The sequence below is a fragment of the Misgurnus anguillicaudatus genome, chromosome 5, assembly GCF_027580225.2.
Source record: "Misgurnus anguillicaudatus chromosome 5, ASM2758022v2, whole genome shotgun sequence".
NCBI lineage: Eukaryota > Metazoa > Chordata > Actinopteri > Cypriniformes > Cobitidae > Misgurnus > Misgurnus anguillicaudatus.
Window position 1 is genome coordinate 22,218,854 of NC_073341.2, and position 13,838 is coordinate 22,232,691.

Genomic DNA, 13,838 nt, shown 5'->3' on the forward strand with positions numbered 1-13,838 from the left:
ACCATAAATGGGTGTACTGTTCCTGTAATATCCGTGAAATTGGCTTGGGCAAGTTTATAAGCAGTAAAAACAACAACATATTTTATTTTTGCTGCCTGGTAATTCAGTTACGCATCGTTGCATGTATTACATTTTGAATTGGCTGCAGTTTGTGTCGCACATCCATCCAACCTTAATACTTTCCTGCAACTTTCTCCAGTGCATCCTGACCCACCAGTTGGACTGAATTGGACCCTGCTGAACGTTAGTCGCTCAGGGCTGCATTTTGACGTCCTCGTGCGCTGGACTCCCCCTCCCTCAGCAGATGTTCAGATGGGCTGGATGAGTCTGGTGTACCAGGTTCAATATCGGGTCAGGAACACCTCACACTGGGAGATGGTATGTATCTATCTACATTTCCTGGAGAAGGTGGAATAATGGGTTTTGATGACACATTGTGTAACATACACTGATTAGTATTTCAAACTTGTTTTTTATAGATAGCAATTAGCAATCAGCATTTATTGTCGTTGAGATACACATGATGATGTATTTGGAGAATATGTATCGCAAAATAATACTATGGTGTTCATCAGGTGATTTTCTGAGTTTAGTTGAGTAGCTGTTTTGATCTTCTCTTGGCTGTTGATGAATATGCAGTGAAGAAGATATTTCACAACAAAAACTAGCAGTGGGCTTATAGCTGTCCTGTTTTTCCAAAGTGGTTGATGTCCTCAGGAAAACATTATGTTGATTATGTATTAAATTTTGAATTGGCTGCATTTTAATCAACCAATCAGATTTCAGAAATACGTTTGTTTAAAGTTTAAGCTTACGACCAGGATTAGTTGCTTCTAGACCATTGTTTTTCACTTATCATTTCCTTCTGATTTTAGGGTTCAGTTATGGTTGGGGTTTGGGGTGGTTTTATTCACAAAAATGTTGTCTTTGGGTCAACACTTAGGGCTCTATCATACACCCGGCGCAAATGCAGCGCAATGCGCGACGCAAGTGTCTTTTGCTAGTTTCAACCCAGCGCAGTGATCATTTTCACATTTAGCACCACTTGTTTAAATAGCAAATGCATTTACGCCCAATTTTGCGCCCATGGCCGTTCTGGTCTGAAAATGAGGTGTGTTCAGGCACATTGTTGGCGCGTTGCTATTTTGAGGCAACTAAAATAGACTACGCCACTGACCAACAAAAACCTGGTCTAAATTCAATGGCGCAATATATTTTTTGTTATTTAAAGAGCGCGTTAGTAATATGCGCCTATAAACAGGACGACAACCTGGTTTTTGCTTATCACACACATGGATGCGCAGCAGCACAAAAACGCTTTTAAATATGAAAGATTAAAGGATTAAAATGTAAAAGATTATTATTGAGTCTCTTGAACATAAATGAGGACCGATTATGAGACGTTAGAAGGCGTAAAGAGCTGCTTCACCTGTAGCCTGGTAAGTAAAGAAATGCTTTGCTTTAAACAAATGCATCTATTTTTAAATGTATGTTTTTAATGCTACCCCACAGATTTATTGTACATGATGACTCTGTACCTGTGGATAGATGAGAAACATTTTTAAGTAATGCTTTTTAAAAAACAAATGGCGCTGTCTGAGTGCTGAAACAGCTCTCTGCACGTTTGTAAATTCTTTATCTCTTGTTTTGTATTTTTAGAGTACATCCTTTTTTTGCTTTTAAAGGTTTTAATCCAAAAAAATATCAATTTAATTTTTTTTTACATTATTCTTAAACTGGTGGTCTTTTTCCTCCGCTTAGTTTTTCAGTTTACAAATTCCGCTTTCTGAATAGGGAATAGGCATGGCGCCAGGCGCAACTGGCTTTTTAAAGGGAATGAGAGATGATACTCTCATTGGTTTATTGCACATTATGCCCAAAACACACCCATTACTCATTAGGAGAATAGGAACAACCCTTTTAGGCCGTGCGCATAAACCATTTTTCCCGTCGTTAAATTAGCAAAAGTGGAATCGTTTACACCGTGCCCTGTGCGCTTTAGACAATACGCTTAGATCGTTAAAATATGGCCCAATATGATGCCCTGAGGACATCTCTTACTTGGCAAAATCAGGTAGAGAGGAAAAATATTAACCAGTTAATATTTGTGATGGCTAAAATAAAAATATAAAGCAGGAGTATAAAATACTGAAAGCTAAATTGAAGCTACAAACACAAATGGAAACAGTAAAAGCAACATGGAAATTACAAGAAAATTACTTTAATGAATTAATGCGGGTTGCTGTGAACTCATACATTTTCCTAGCCCAGGGTTTCCCAAATGGGGAATTGAAGTTGATGAAAAAAATAAAAAAAATAAAACGTAAATAAATAATTTAAAAACATTTACAAAACAATAACAAAAAATTGTATTTTATTTATTCAAATCTGCATGTCATGTGACCATTACACAACACTACAATATATCAGATAAATGAGAGCTCATGCAAAATGGACAGGTACAGTAATGTGCAAAAGTCTTAGGCCACCATCACCAGCTTTGTTGTTTTAGAAGTGTTAATGTCCATTCATATTTATTTTTCAATCTATTTTATTAAGATACAAACAGAAAATACTGAAAATATGTACAAAAAATAAAAATTTTCAGGACTAAATGTCTTCTTTAGGCATCATCTGTGTTTACTGTGAACTCTCTGGGCACTAAACACATCTTGAGCTGACTTGACTTAAAAGGTTTAAGAGATCCTGCAGTTTCCTGCTATTGCTCAAGTGGAAGAGATGTTAAAAACTTGACACATCGGTTTACATTTTTATACAGTTTTTAATACTATATGCACATTTTCTGTATTTTCTGGATGTATTCTATTAAAGAGACTGAGAAACAATTATATATGATCACTATAACATTGCAAAATCAACAAATCTAATTCTGGCATGGTGGCCTAAGACTTTTGCACAGTACTTTATGTTTTATTTAATAATATCAATAACCATGTAAAATACTGATAAAAATGGATGAAAAATAAATGGTTTTGAAGTTAAACATACCAGGAAACACATAAACAAATGTGCTATTAAATTATTTAAATATTAATGTAAAATTTCAGGGGGTAGTTCAAGTAAATAATTTAGGTCAAGAGGGTAAATCTGCAGGTAAATCTGAAAACAGCAACACCACGATAACAAACATTTAATGATAACAGCACGTAATGTTCTCTGCGAGACGTGTGTAAAAATAAGGATCATGTTTACAGAGCGCAGATGTGCTCTGTAATTCAGGCTTGTTGCTGAGGGAGTTTTGCATCTGGCAAAATCCTTAGTACTCATCTCAGATTACACATCGACCGACTTTTTCCCTGGCCTGCCCAGTGGTCCTGCCCAGACTGAGCAGACACAAGGAAACCACACTGAACCACATGGTAAATTACTGCCGTATGTTGGCAGACCCGAACAGATCGGAGAGGAACGATTCTGCAGGCCTTCTGCTGCTGGGGTCACACAGTGCATTAGCTGTTTGGTGTCTTCCAACAGAGTTGCACATTTTTATAACTTTTATTTCAAATTCTTTACACATACAGTTTGCATTACTAAATTTGTAATCCTGCAAAGCCAAGTTTGGAAAACAGTTCATTTCAACATATTCGCTTACCCACAAAGCCTCTTTCCTGTTTACTTTACAGTTGGATCTGGAGAGCGGCACACAGCAGTCCATCTATGGATTGCACACAGAGAAAGAGTATGAGGTGCGGGTGCGCTGCAAGATGTCATCCTTTAAAAACTTTGGCGAGTTCAGCGATAGCATCTTCATACATGTGGCACAAATACCAAGCAAAGGTGAGAGGATGGCAAGGAAAGTAAAACCATCTGTGTGAGTGGGGCATAATAAATCAATTAAGGTAAATACTCCAGGGTGAGAAAAGATTACACAACCTTGTCTTCACACAGATTCAACATTCCCGACGACATTGGTGTTGGTTTTTGGAGTCATAGGCGTGGTGATTCTTCTCATCCTTCTCATCTTTTCCCAGCAGCAGAGGTGAGAGAGCTTCAGAAAATATAGTATTATAGACTTTACTAACACATATAGGGTTAATTTCTTGAAGATCCAAATTTAAAACAATATTGTAAAGAAAATAAAGATTTTAGTATGTTACGGACTATTGGGAAGGGGGCATGTTTGTCACAACAATAATGTTACAGCAGGAAAAAATAAGTATTTGACACATCAGCATTTTTATCAGTAAGGGGATTTCTTAGTGGGCTATTGACACAAAATTTCCACCAGATGTAGCCATCAAGCCAAATATTGAATTCATGCAAAGAAATCAGAACATTTAAGTATACAAGTTGAGTCATAATAAATAAGTTAAATGACATAGGGAAGAAGTATTGAACACACTTTATTTAATACTTTGTAGAAAAGCCTTTGTTGGTGATTACAGCTAGATGCCGTCTGTATTGCTCAGGATTGATTCTGGCCCATTCTTCCACAAAATCTTGGGCCTTTTTTATAAACTTTGATCTTCAGTTCTCTACATAGATTTTCTATAGGATTTAGGTCAGGTGATTGAATGGGCCACTTTATTGTTTCTTTGGCCTTGTGTTTGGGATCATTGTCTTGCTGAAATGTCCACCCTTATTGTATTTTCAGCTTTCTGGTAGATGGCAGCAGATTTTTATCCAGAATGTCCCATTTCTCCATTCATCCTGCCTTTAATAATAATAATCTACAGGCTTCTCCAAATGCTCTTTCGCAAACTTTAACCAAGTCTCAACATGCTTTTTGTTCAGCAATGGAGTCTTGCGTGGTGAGTGTGCATGGATGGCATGGCGGTTCAGTGCATTGCTTATAGTTTTCTTTGAAACAACAGTACCTGCTGATGCAAGGTCTTCCTGAAGTTCTGCCTGAGTGGTTCTTGGCTCTTGGAGAACTCTCCTGATTATTCTTTGGACTCCTCAGGCAGGGATCTCACGTGGAGCACCTGATCGTGGCCGGTTTATGGTGAAGTGATGCTCTCTCCGTTTCCGGATAATGGCCAGCACAGTGCTCGCAGGAACATTCAGCATTCTGTAAATGCACCTATAACCATTCCTATCAAAATGTTTTTCAACGATAAGATTACGAAGATCTTGAGAGAGTTCTTTGTTTTTACCCATCCTGTGTGCCTCCTGGGTAATGAGAAGCCTTTATAGGCCATCAATTAGGACTAAAGCAGCTGATATCAATTAGTACTGATAGGGGGCAGGGTTTCTCTCTCAATACTGACAGATTTTAGGTGATCTCCTGGCTTTCTTTGCCATTTTGCACATTGTTCTCTTCATGTGTTTAATACTTATTCCCTGTGTCATTCACTTTATTTATTATGACTCAACTTGTATACTTAAATGTTCTGATTTCTTTATATGAATTCAATATTTGGCTTGATGGCTACATCTGGTGGAAATTTTGTGTCAATAGCCCACTTAGAAATCCCCTTACTGATAAAAATACTGATGTGTCAAATACTTATTTTCCCACGCTGTATAATGCAAAACAAATCTTATTTGGAAAAAATACAATGCCCTACATTTACCAAATGTTATTGTTTTTTTACATAGGTTAATGGTGATATTTTTACCACCTATACCTGCACCTAAAATTAAAGGCATTGACCCGGAGTTGCTGAAGGTAATCTTTTATAAAACATGCATTATGATTAGCATTAGCAACATAATGTACAATCATTTTTGCTTATAAATGTTGCACAAGCAGACTTGTTCGTTTTTGTGTAAATGTCATAATGTAGCACATTAAAAATAGGCATTACCAAAATTGCTTCAGCGAACATAATGCTAAGTCTTACATAAGCATTGTTCAAATAATAAATTTGACTGAAAAGACTGAGTCTCTCTGCAGTAAAGCATGAATTTTATAAAGGTCATAGTTGTTGACATATTGTGGGTGTGCTCCTGTAATTTTCTACCTCCAAAAGCTTTGGCAATAGCTAATTAAACAGCCCTCGTATTATATTTTTAGAGTACACTGTAAGCAATAAACACACCTATGCCCACTTTTTATTCCTATATTCCACATCACCCATTTATATTAAATGTTAATTTTTGGTCCCTTTCAATTGAAAATGGCTTCAATAATTCATAATAGTAATACAAATTATAAGTAATATAATATATAATATAAGTAATCAAATTATTATGAGATTTAAAGCATCAAAGTTTGATTTTACTCACTGATTTTACATTTTTTGATGTTAATATTAAAGATATCAAGGTTATATTTTCACAAAATTCCCTTTACATTATTTACTTTGACGGGCAGGGTCACATATACTAAATACATTACCAAATACATTACGATTTTAAAGTAATAGCCATTTTAAAGTCAATCTCAACAACATAATAATATATTTTATAATACTGTATACTATACTAAGTAAAGTAACAATCCTCTATATTTTCTCCATCTCTAACAGAATGGAAAGTTAGACCAGTTAAATTCCCTGCTGAGCGGCCAGGATATGTACAAGCCCGACTCGTACCATGAGGACCCATGGGTCGAATTCATCCAACTGGACCTGGATGACCTGACGGAGAAGAATGAGAGTTCTGACACACAGCATCTGCTGGGCCTGTCCCGCTCAGGCTCTTCTCACGTCCTTCATTTCAAAAGCGACGACGATTCGGGACGTGCCAGCTGCTATGATCCAGAGATCCCAGACTCTGAGGATATGCTCACAACTGCCCTGCTACCCGGTCGCTCTGGAGAGCAGCACCCTACGGTTTCTAGGAGCGGCTCATCCACCCCTAACCTCGCGGAGGGTGCGGAGACACCCAGTGAAACACAACAACCCACTACACCAAACTGGGTCAACATGGACTTTTACGCCCAGGTAAGCGATTTCACACCCGCAGGAGAAGTCATACTCTCACCCAGACAACTAAACATCGCTCTAGGTAAGAAAAAGGGGGAAGAGAAGAAAATCGAAGATGAGAAGAAGATACAATTCCAGCTTGTTTCTGACGGAGCCTATACCTCGGAGATCACAGCGAGGCAGATTGCCACCGATGTGCCCGCCGGGCTCGCTCCTGATCAGGAGTACCAAACATTCCCATCTCGGGTTGTCGAGGAGAACCCCGGCTGGAACGGAGAGTACATGGCTCCAGTCGGTGACTCCCAGACGCCGTATCTTCTGCCTGTGGTTCCTCCATCCTCCGTACTACCACCCGTGTCAGACTATACTGTAGTGCAGGAGGTGGATGCCCAGCACAGCCTCCTCCTAAACCCTCCTACCCCACAGACAGCGACCTGCACGCACACCCCAAACAAACAACTACCTGCCATGCCAGCCATGCCTATGGGGTACCTCACCCCTGACCTCCTAGGAAACCTGACCCCGTGAAACTAAAAGCGCATATCATCAGTTGTTGAGGTCGTTCTACCTTCTCACCGCTGGAAGCCGAAGCTGCACCAATGATGGGACTCCATCACTATCTGCTAATGTTTCTAAGGCTTTTCTCTGCTGTAGGCTAAAAGGATGATGAAGCCGAGAGCGTTTCTTCTCTGTTAGCTGTACTGCCTGAAGCTACGACGAAATGTGTTATCAATTTCAAATCCAAAATGTCGGCTAGTTGCACAAAAAAATACATCACTACAGAAATATGCTGGCATCAGAGCAATTTTTTAAACTTGCTTATCTTATTATATGGATACCGATCTAGAGATACAGTGGCATTGAGATGAAATAGATTTATGTACAGACGCAAATGTATCTTTAGAGAAAATTGTTTACACACAGGTTAAAGACATTGTTGGAATATGACATTTAAAAATATATATATATAAATATATATATAATTTCTCTTGTGTCATATTAAGGTTTTTTGTTCTGGCCAAAATACGCCCGGACAACATATGACTGATCCCTCATACGATACCGTATTTTTCTCAGACTCATATTTCTGCAAACCCTTGATCTTTGCTGTTCAAGATTTATGGGAGTCATTATAAACGGCACACCAATTCTGCTCATCTTTCTACCGTGGCCAGATCACTAAAGTGAGGACTTTTTATAACCATCACTGTATATGAATGTAATATTTTAAGGTTCCTTGCTAGAAAAAAATATTGAAATTGAATAGTTTATAAAGATATTGCCGTGCCCATTTGTCTTGGAGGTTTTGCTACGTTTGCTTTACGTTGACAACACTAAGCGCTTGTAGAGTTTAAACCGTATGGCAGATGTTCTTATACTGTATGTACATGCGGCGGTTTTATATCGATGAAGCATAAGTGTATTCGTACATTTACAATGGGAGTTACATTTCAGACACGCTGGGATAGAAGTGCCAAATGTTTTATACTTATTTTATTGGACTTTAAGGGGCTATAATTGTTTCCTGGACTATTTGCTCAATGACGTCCTATAGAAACAGCATTGTCTAATGCACCACAGCCACATGATAAAAAGCTGCTTTCTACAAGAGATATTTTATGAAATCATGCATTATAATATTTAATGAATAATAACTGGAGAGTAAAAAAATATAGTTTCTTAGAATATTAGAGGTTTACTTTTTACACACTACAAACAAGCCACAGGTTTAATTCAATGTTGTTGAGTTTGTACAGGAAAGTGTTGATTGTTAAGTTGTATAGATAGAGATGAGCTTATTTTGAGCACTTTTGTGACTCTTACATGTTCTCTGTTTTTAGAGAAAAACAATGGAGGTATATATGATGGTATAAAGCAGCCTATCGACTACAAGCTAAATTGGTCCTGGGTTTGCAAATGATGCTTGAATACTGGATCCTACCTTGTTTTAGGTGTCTCTTGTAGTTACAGTGCCTTCCAAACAGAAATATGCCTGTGTAAAATCTGCTTGTTTGGGGCTTGTGACTTTGCAATCAGTTTTTTTACATTTATACACTCACCTAAAGGATTATTAGGAACACCTGTTCAATTTCTCATTAATGTAATAGTGTGGGGGATGTTTTCTTGGCACACTTTAGGCCCTTTTAGTGCCAATTGGGCATCATTTAAATGCCACAGCCTACCTGAGCATTGTTTCTGACTGTGTCCATCCCTTTATGACCACCATGTACTCATTCTCTGATGGCTACTTCCAGCAGGATAATGCACCATGTCACAAAGCTCGAATCATTTTTAAATTGGTTTCTTGAACATGACAATGAGTTCACTGTACTAAAATGGCCCCCACAGTCACCAGATCTCAACGCAATTGAGCATCTTTGGGATGTGGTGGAATGGGAGCTTCGTGCCCTGGATGTGCATCCCACAAATCTCCATCAACTGCAAGATGCTATCCTGTCAATATGGGCCAGCATTACTTTAAGCACCTTGTTAAATCAATGCCACGTAGAATTAAGGCAGTTCTGAAGGCGAAAGGGGGTCAAACACAGTATTAGTATGGTGTTCCTAATAATCCTTTAGGTGAGTGTATATATGCATTTGGCAGACACTTTTATCCAAAGGGACTTACACACTCTCACACACTAAAAAAGGTACAAAGGTTATCACTGGGATGGTACCTTTTCCTCATATGTACCATTTTGGTACCTTTGAGTTACAAATATGCACCTTTTAGGTATAAGAGTGTTTTTTTAAAGGTACTGCCCCAGTGACAGCTTTATAACTTTTCTGCTTTTAAGCTATACGTTTTTATCAGTATATGTGTTCCCTGGGGATCGATTCACTTTGGAAGAGGGAGTCGGGCCGAGTACCAAAACACACTTGTAGCCAATCAGCAGTAAGCGGCGTGTCTACTAACCGACATCGTTGCCTGGGTTGTGTATGTGTGAGGCGGGTCTATTAAAAGAAGGTCCAGATTCTATTGAGGTAGGGCCGTGTTTCTTTAGGTGATTTCAAATGTCAACATTGGCGTTCAGAGATCATGCACCCCTCCTTTAATATTTCCTTAGAATGTGAAAAGTCTAAAATCTGTTAAATCTTTAAGCCAAAGCTTGACAGTTCATGCAGATGTTATGGAGTGACTTTATCAGCTCAGATCTGTAGTTTTGTTTAAACAAACTATCTATACATTTCTTTTGGAAGGCACTGTATGTGTTTTCATAATAACAGTTCAGGCTAATCAAATGTATTGTTTGATTTAATAATTTATTTTTTTAAGACTTCTGTGTTTTATTGTGCTGCCGTAAATGAAGTAGTTTGTTGCATAATTAAATGCTAAGCCTTTGTTATTGTGCGAACACACAGGTACACCTAAGACAAATGGGACCAAACACTGTCGAACAATGAGCCAGAGGAAAGCACTTGATGCTAAAGCTCACGTGATGGGTGGTGTAAAGAAAAATAAAATAATGGTACGGTTTGAACTTAAGCTGGAAATGAGATATTTACAACTAAAATAACAGGTGTAAAACATAAAAAATGTGATCATGTCTGTGTAATCCAGGCTTATAATCTAATAATAGGAGAATCAAAGTTTGATGTCACATTGATTTCAATCTTTGACATGACCTTACTCAGTCAATATTAAAGATATCAAGGTTATATTTTCACAGAATGTTCTTTACATTATGTAGCATGACTTTTCACAGACTGGGTCACTTACAATGATAAACCACTTATAGACCCCATAGCCCACAGTCAATGTGCCTCCACACATACAGAACAAAACATGTATAAGCTAATTCATTATTAAAGCATAGCTGGGTTAAACAATGTAGAAGTACAGTAATTCTTAACAGTTTTACTTTCAAAACCCTGCTTATGCCTATTATGTGTGTGTATATATGATAAATATATAGTGGGCCTGTGCGTAATGTATTTAACCCTAACACTGTGCTAAGCGATGTGCCATCCTTTTATATGTAAAGGTTTTGCCTTACTGAGAAATATAAAGTATTACACAACTTTTCTGCTGCTGGCATCGCTGTGAAATCAGCATGTTCATGTTTAAATGGAAACGTCTTAAGCTGTCACAATACGTGGTGTACGATATGCATATAAGCTTATGCTGTATGTACTTTTATGGAGTACAGTGCTGCTCTTTCTGTATTTCTTTCTCTATATTTCTTGTTATGTAGCATCTTTCACTTTTGCTTCTTGAGTAATGCAAAGCCAACGTGGCAAAGAAATGCATGTCTGTACATGCGAGATGATAAATGCACAGGATAAATATAGTTCATTTAATCCTATGTATGGTTATAGTCATATTTGTATGATTTACTGCCAATTTTCATCAATTTTGTTTGCCTTACGGATGCACATTAAGTATTAAGGTATAAATAAAGTGAATTCAGGTTTGTTATTGGAACATTTGTATGGTTTGCTGTTGAAATTGGTTGGATTTATTTTACCTCAAATGAACAACAATTTTCAGTATTAGCTTTGTTTTGTTTTCTTCTGTTTAATAAAGATTGCTTCAAATACATGGAGTAATGACTGTTTTATGTTTTACTTGTTATGGACAGAGTTTATTGGGGGGGTCTAAGGCTAATACATGCATTCTGACTCTTTAACGCTGTTTAAGAGTTGGATTTCTCATGCTAAACACATTTCTGTGCCTCACGGGGGGCGGGTTTATTCGAAAAGAGTTGGTAAAGCTGATCTGTTTTTTATAAATTTGATAAAACTCTTTGGATATATGAAGGATGTAATACTACTTTAGAGGTACTTAAGATAAACAGAAACAGCGTGCATAAGCTTTACATGCTGCTAAACGCGACCTGTTGGAAAAGGGAGTCGGGCTGAGTACCAAAACACACTTGTGGCCAATCAGCAGTAAGGGGCGTGTCTACTAATCAACATTGTTGCCTGGGTTGCGTATGTGTGGGACGGGTCTATCAATAGACGGTCCAGATTCTATTATGGTGTGGGGCCATGTTTGTTTAGGTGATATCAAATGTCAACATTGGCTTTCAGAGATCATGCACCCCGCCTTTAAATAAATACTTTCACTTCAAATCCACTTCATTTCTTCTGTTTCGTCCCTTTACATTTTTTATTCAATTCTAAATAAATAATTGACAATGTTAGTTGCATCGTTAGTGATTTTGAAAACTGTCTGCCAAGTCTTGTTTAAAGAAGTGAATCTTTTCCCCCAAAAAAGTGCAATGTACTTAAGAGGGTTTTGCAGTAAAAGACAATTAAATTAGCTAAACACCAATGAAATGACTAATGACACAAACTGACATTTCACAAATATCAATTTGTGAAAACAGCGCATTTCAATTACTGACCAATCACCTTTTCATTGCCATTTAAGAGAAATTACTTAACCTAAACACAAGAGCCTGATAAAATGTCAGACACACTTTGCATCTGAACTCTAAATGTTTCAGCTTCCTCAAGCAGTTTGCTTGTTTTATAGCATATAAGCAGAATCCATTCAAGTAATGTACAAAGTGTTAGAAGAATTTTGTTGTATTTGTGCAAACCCAGGAATTTAATTTAATTTTGCAAAAATAAAAGCCAATAAACTTGCAGCCCATAATGTTTTCAAAGAAGAAGAAACTAGTCGAAAACAACAAAAGAAAACCTAGAAAACAATTAAATCGGTATCTGGAAAGTAATTAATTAGTAGTTACTAATTACATCTTCAATCATGTAATTGGATTACTGTACAAATGATTCTCTCCGAAACATATTTATTTACTTATTACTAATTACTTTCTAAATCCTAGTAAATGATACAAAGATAGACTTGAAACGGCTTGAATAAATCATATAAAAGTACATAAAATTATTCTGGTCACACTTTTTAAGGTCCAATTCTTACTATTAACTAACTATTAACTACATTTGCCTCAATAGTCCCAATTACTGCTAATTAATACTTAGTAGATGTTAAGTTTATGTATTGGTAGGAATTGGGTAAGATTAAGGACGTAGAATAAGGTTTTGCAGAATCAGGCATTAATATGTGCTTTTTAAGTAATAAACAGCCAATATCACAGTAAAATTAATCCTAATAACCAACCACCCTTACGAAAATTAACCACACTCAAATGGTTTAATTAAAAATATTATGTCAACAGGTCCCACACAATTTGTTTAAGTAATCTCAACAAACAATAATTTAGTTAATTTTACAAAAGAAGTTTAACTAAACTTAACAAACCTTAGTAGAGTCAACAAATAAAAATTGAGTTACCTGTACATGAAAATTTTAATTAATGACACAAAATTTGAATAATGCAATTTTATAAACACCAACCCTTTTAATTAAAGGTGCTCTAAGCGAATTCATGCGTTTAGACCATAAAACATTTTTTGTTACATACAACAATCATCTCCTCACTATCTGCTTGCTGCCTGTCCGCTGATCAAACTGTAAAAAAACACGATCTCTGTAGACAGCCCAGGCTCCACAAGCTGCAATAAATACAAAGTGGCCAAACCTACTACCAGAAACCATAACAAAGTGTTCCAGCCAATAAACGACGAGAAGGATTTGGGGGTGGGGGTTGGGCGCATTCATGAAAGCATGGAAGGGAGGGGGAGGGGGAGTTAGCTACACTCCGTTTGTTTGAAAACAGTTCAAACAGCAACAAAAAGTGACGTCACACAGATTCGCTTAGAGCGCCTTTAAAGTTTAAGTCCACTTCTTTTTTTATTACAGCTTATAAAAACATATCACAAACATATTTGCAATGCAACGTTACATTCCAAACCATTTTTAAGTAAAGCTGAAAAGACACACTTTTTTGTTGAATGAACTAGATTAAATTAAGTTCACTTTGTTAAATTGATTTTTTTAAGTTATCACAAAATGAAAGATTAAAGCTGGCAAATGTGAAAGTTCAGTTTTTTATGTGGTAAAAGGTACATAATTTTGTAATATTATTACTGTTACTACAGTGTCCATGAAAGGTTATAGAGGTTATTGAAAATTAT

The 13,838-nt window shown here is 36.9% G+C and overlaps 1 protein-coding gene across 2 annotated transcripts in view; it reads left to right on the plus strand.

Moving 5' to 3' along the window:
• The window catches only part of ghra (growth hormone receptor a), a 46,962-nt gene extending 35,591 nt beyond the window's left edge, over positions 1-11,371 (plus strand). For both annotated transcript variants that reach the window (XM_055167290.2, XM_055167291.2), the window contains exons 5-9: positions 200-378; positions 3,642-3,795; positions 3,907-3,997; positions 5,560-5,629; positions 6,432-11,371. In XM_055167290.2, coding sequence (XP_055023265.2) covers positions 200-378; positions 3,642-3,795; positions 3,907-3,997; positions 5,560-5,629; positions 6,432-7,358 — 1,421 coding nt within the window. In that variant the 3' untranslated portion in view covers positions 7,359-11,371. The remainder of the gene's footprint in view (positions 1-199; positions 379-3,641; positions 3,796-3,906; positions 3,998-5,559; positions 5,630-6,431) is intronic.
• The last annotated feature ends 2,467 nt before the right edge of the window (positions 11,372-13,838 follow it).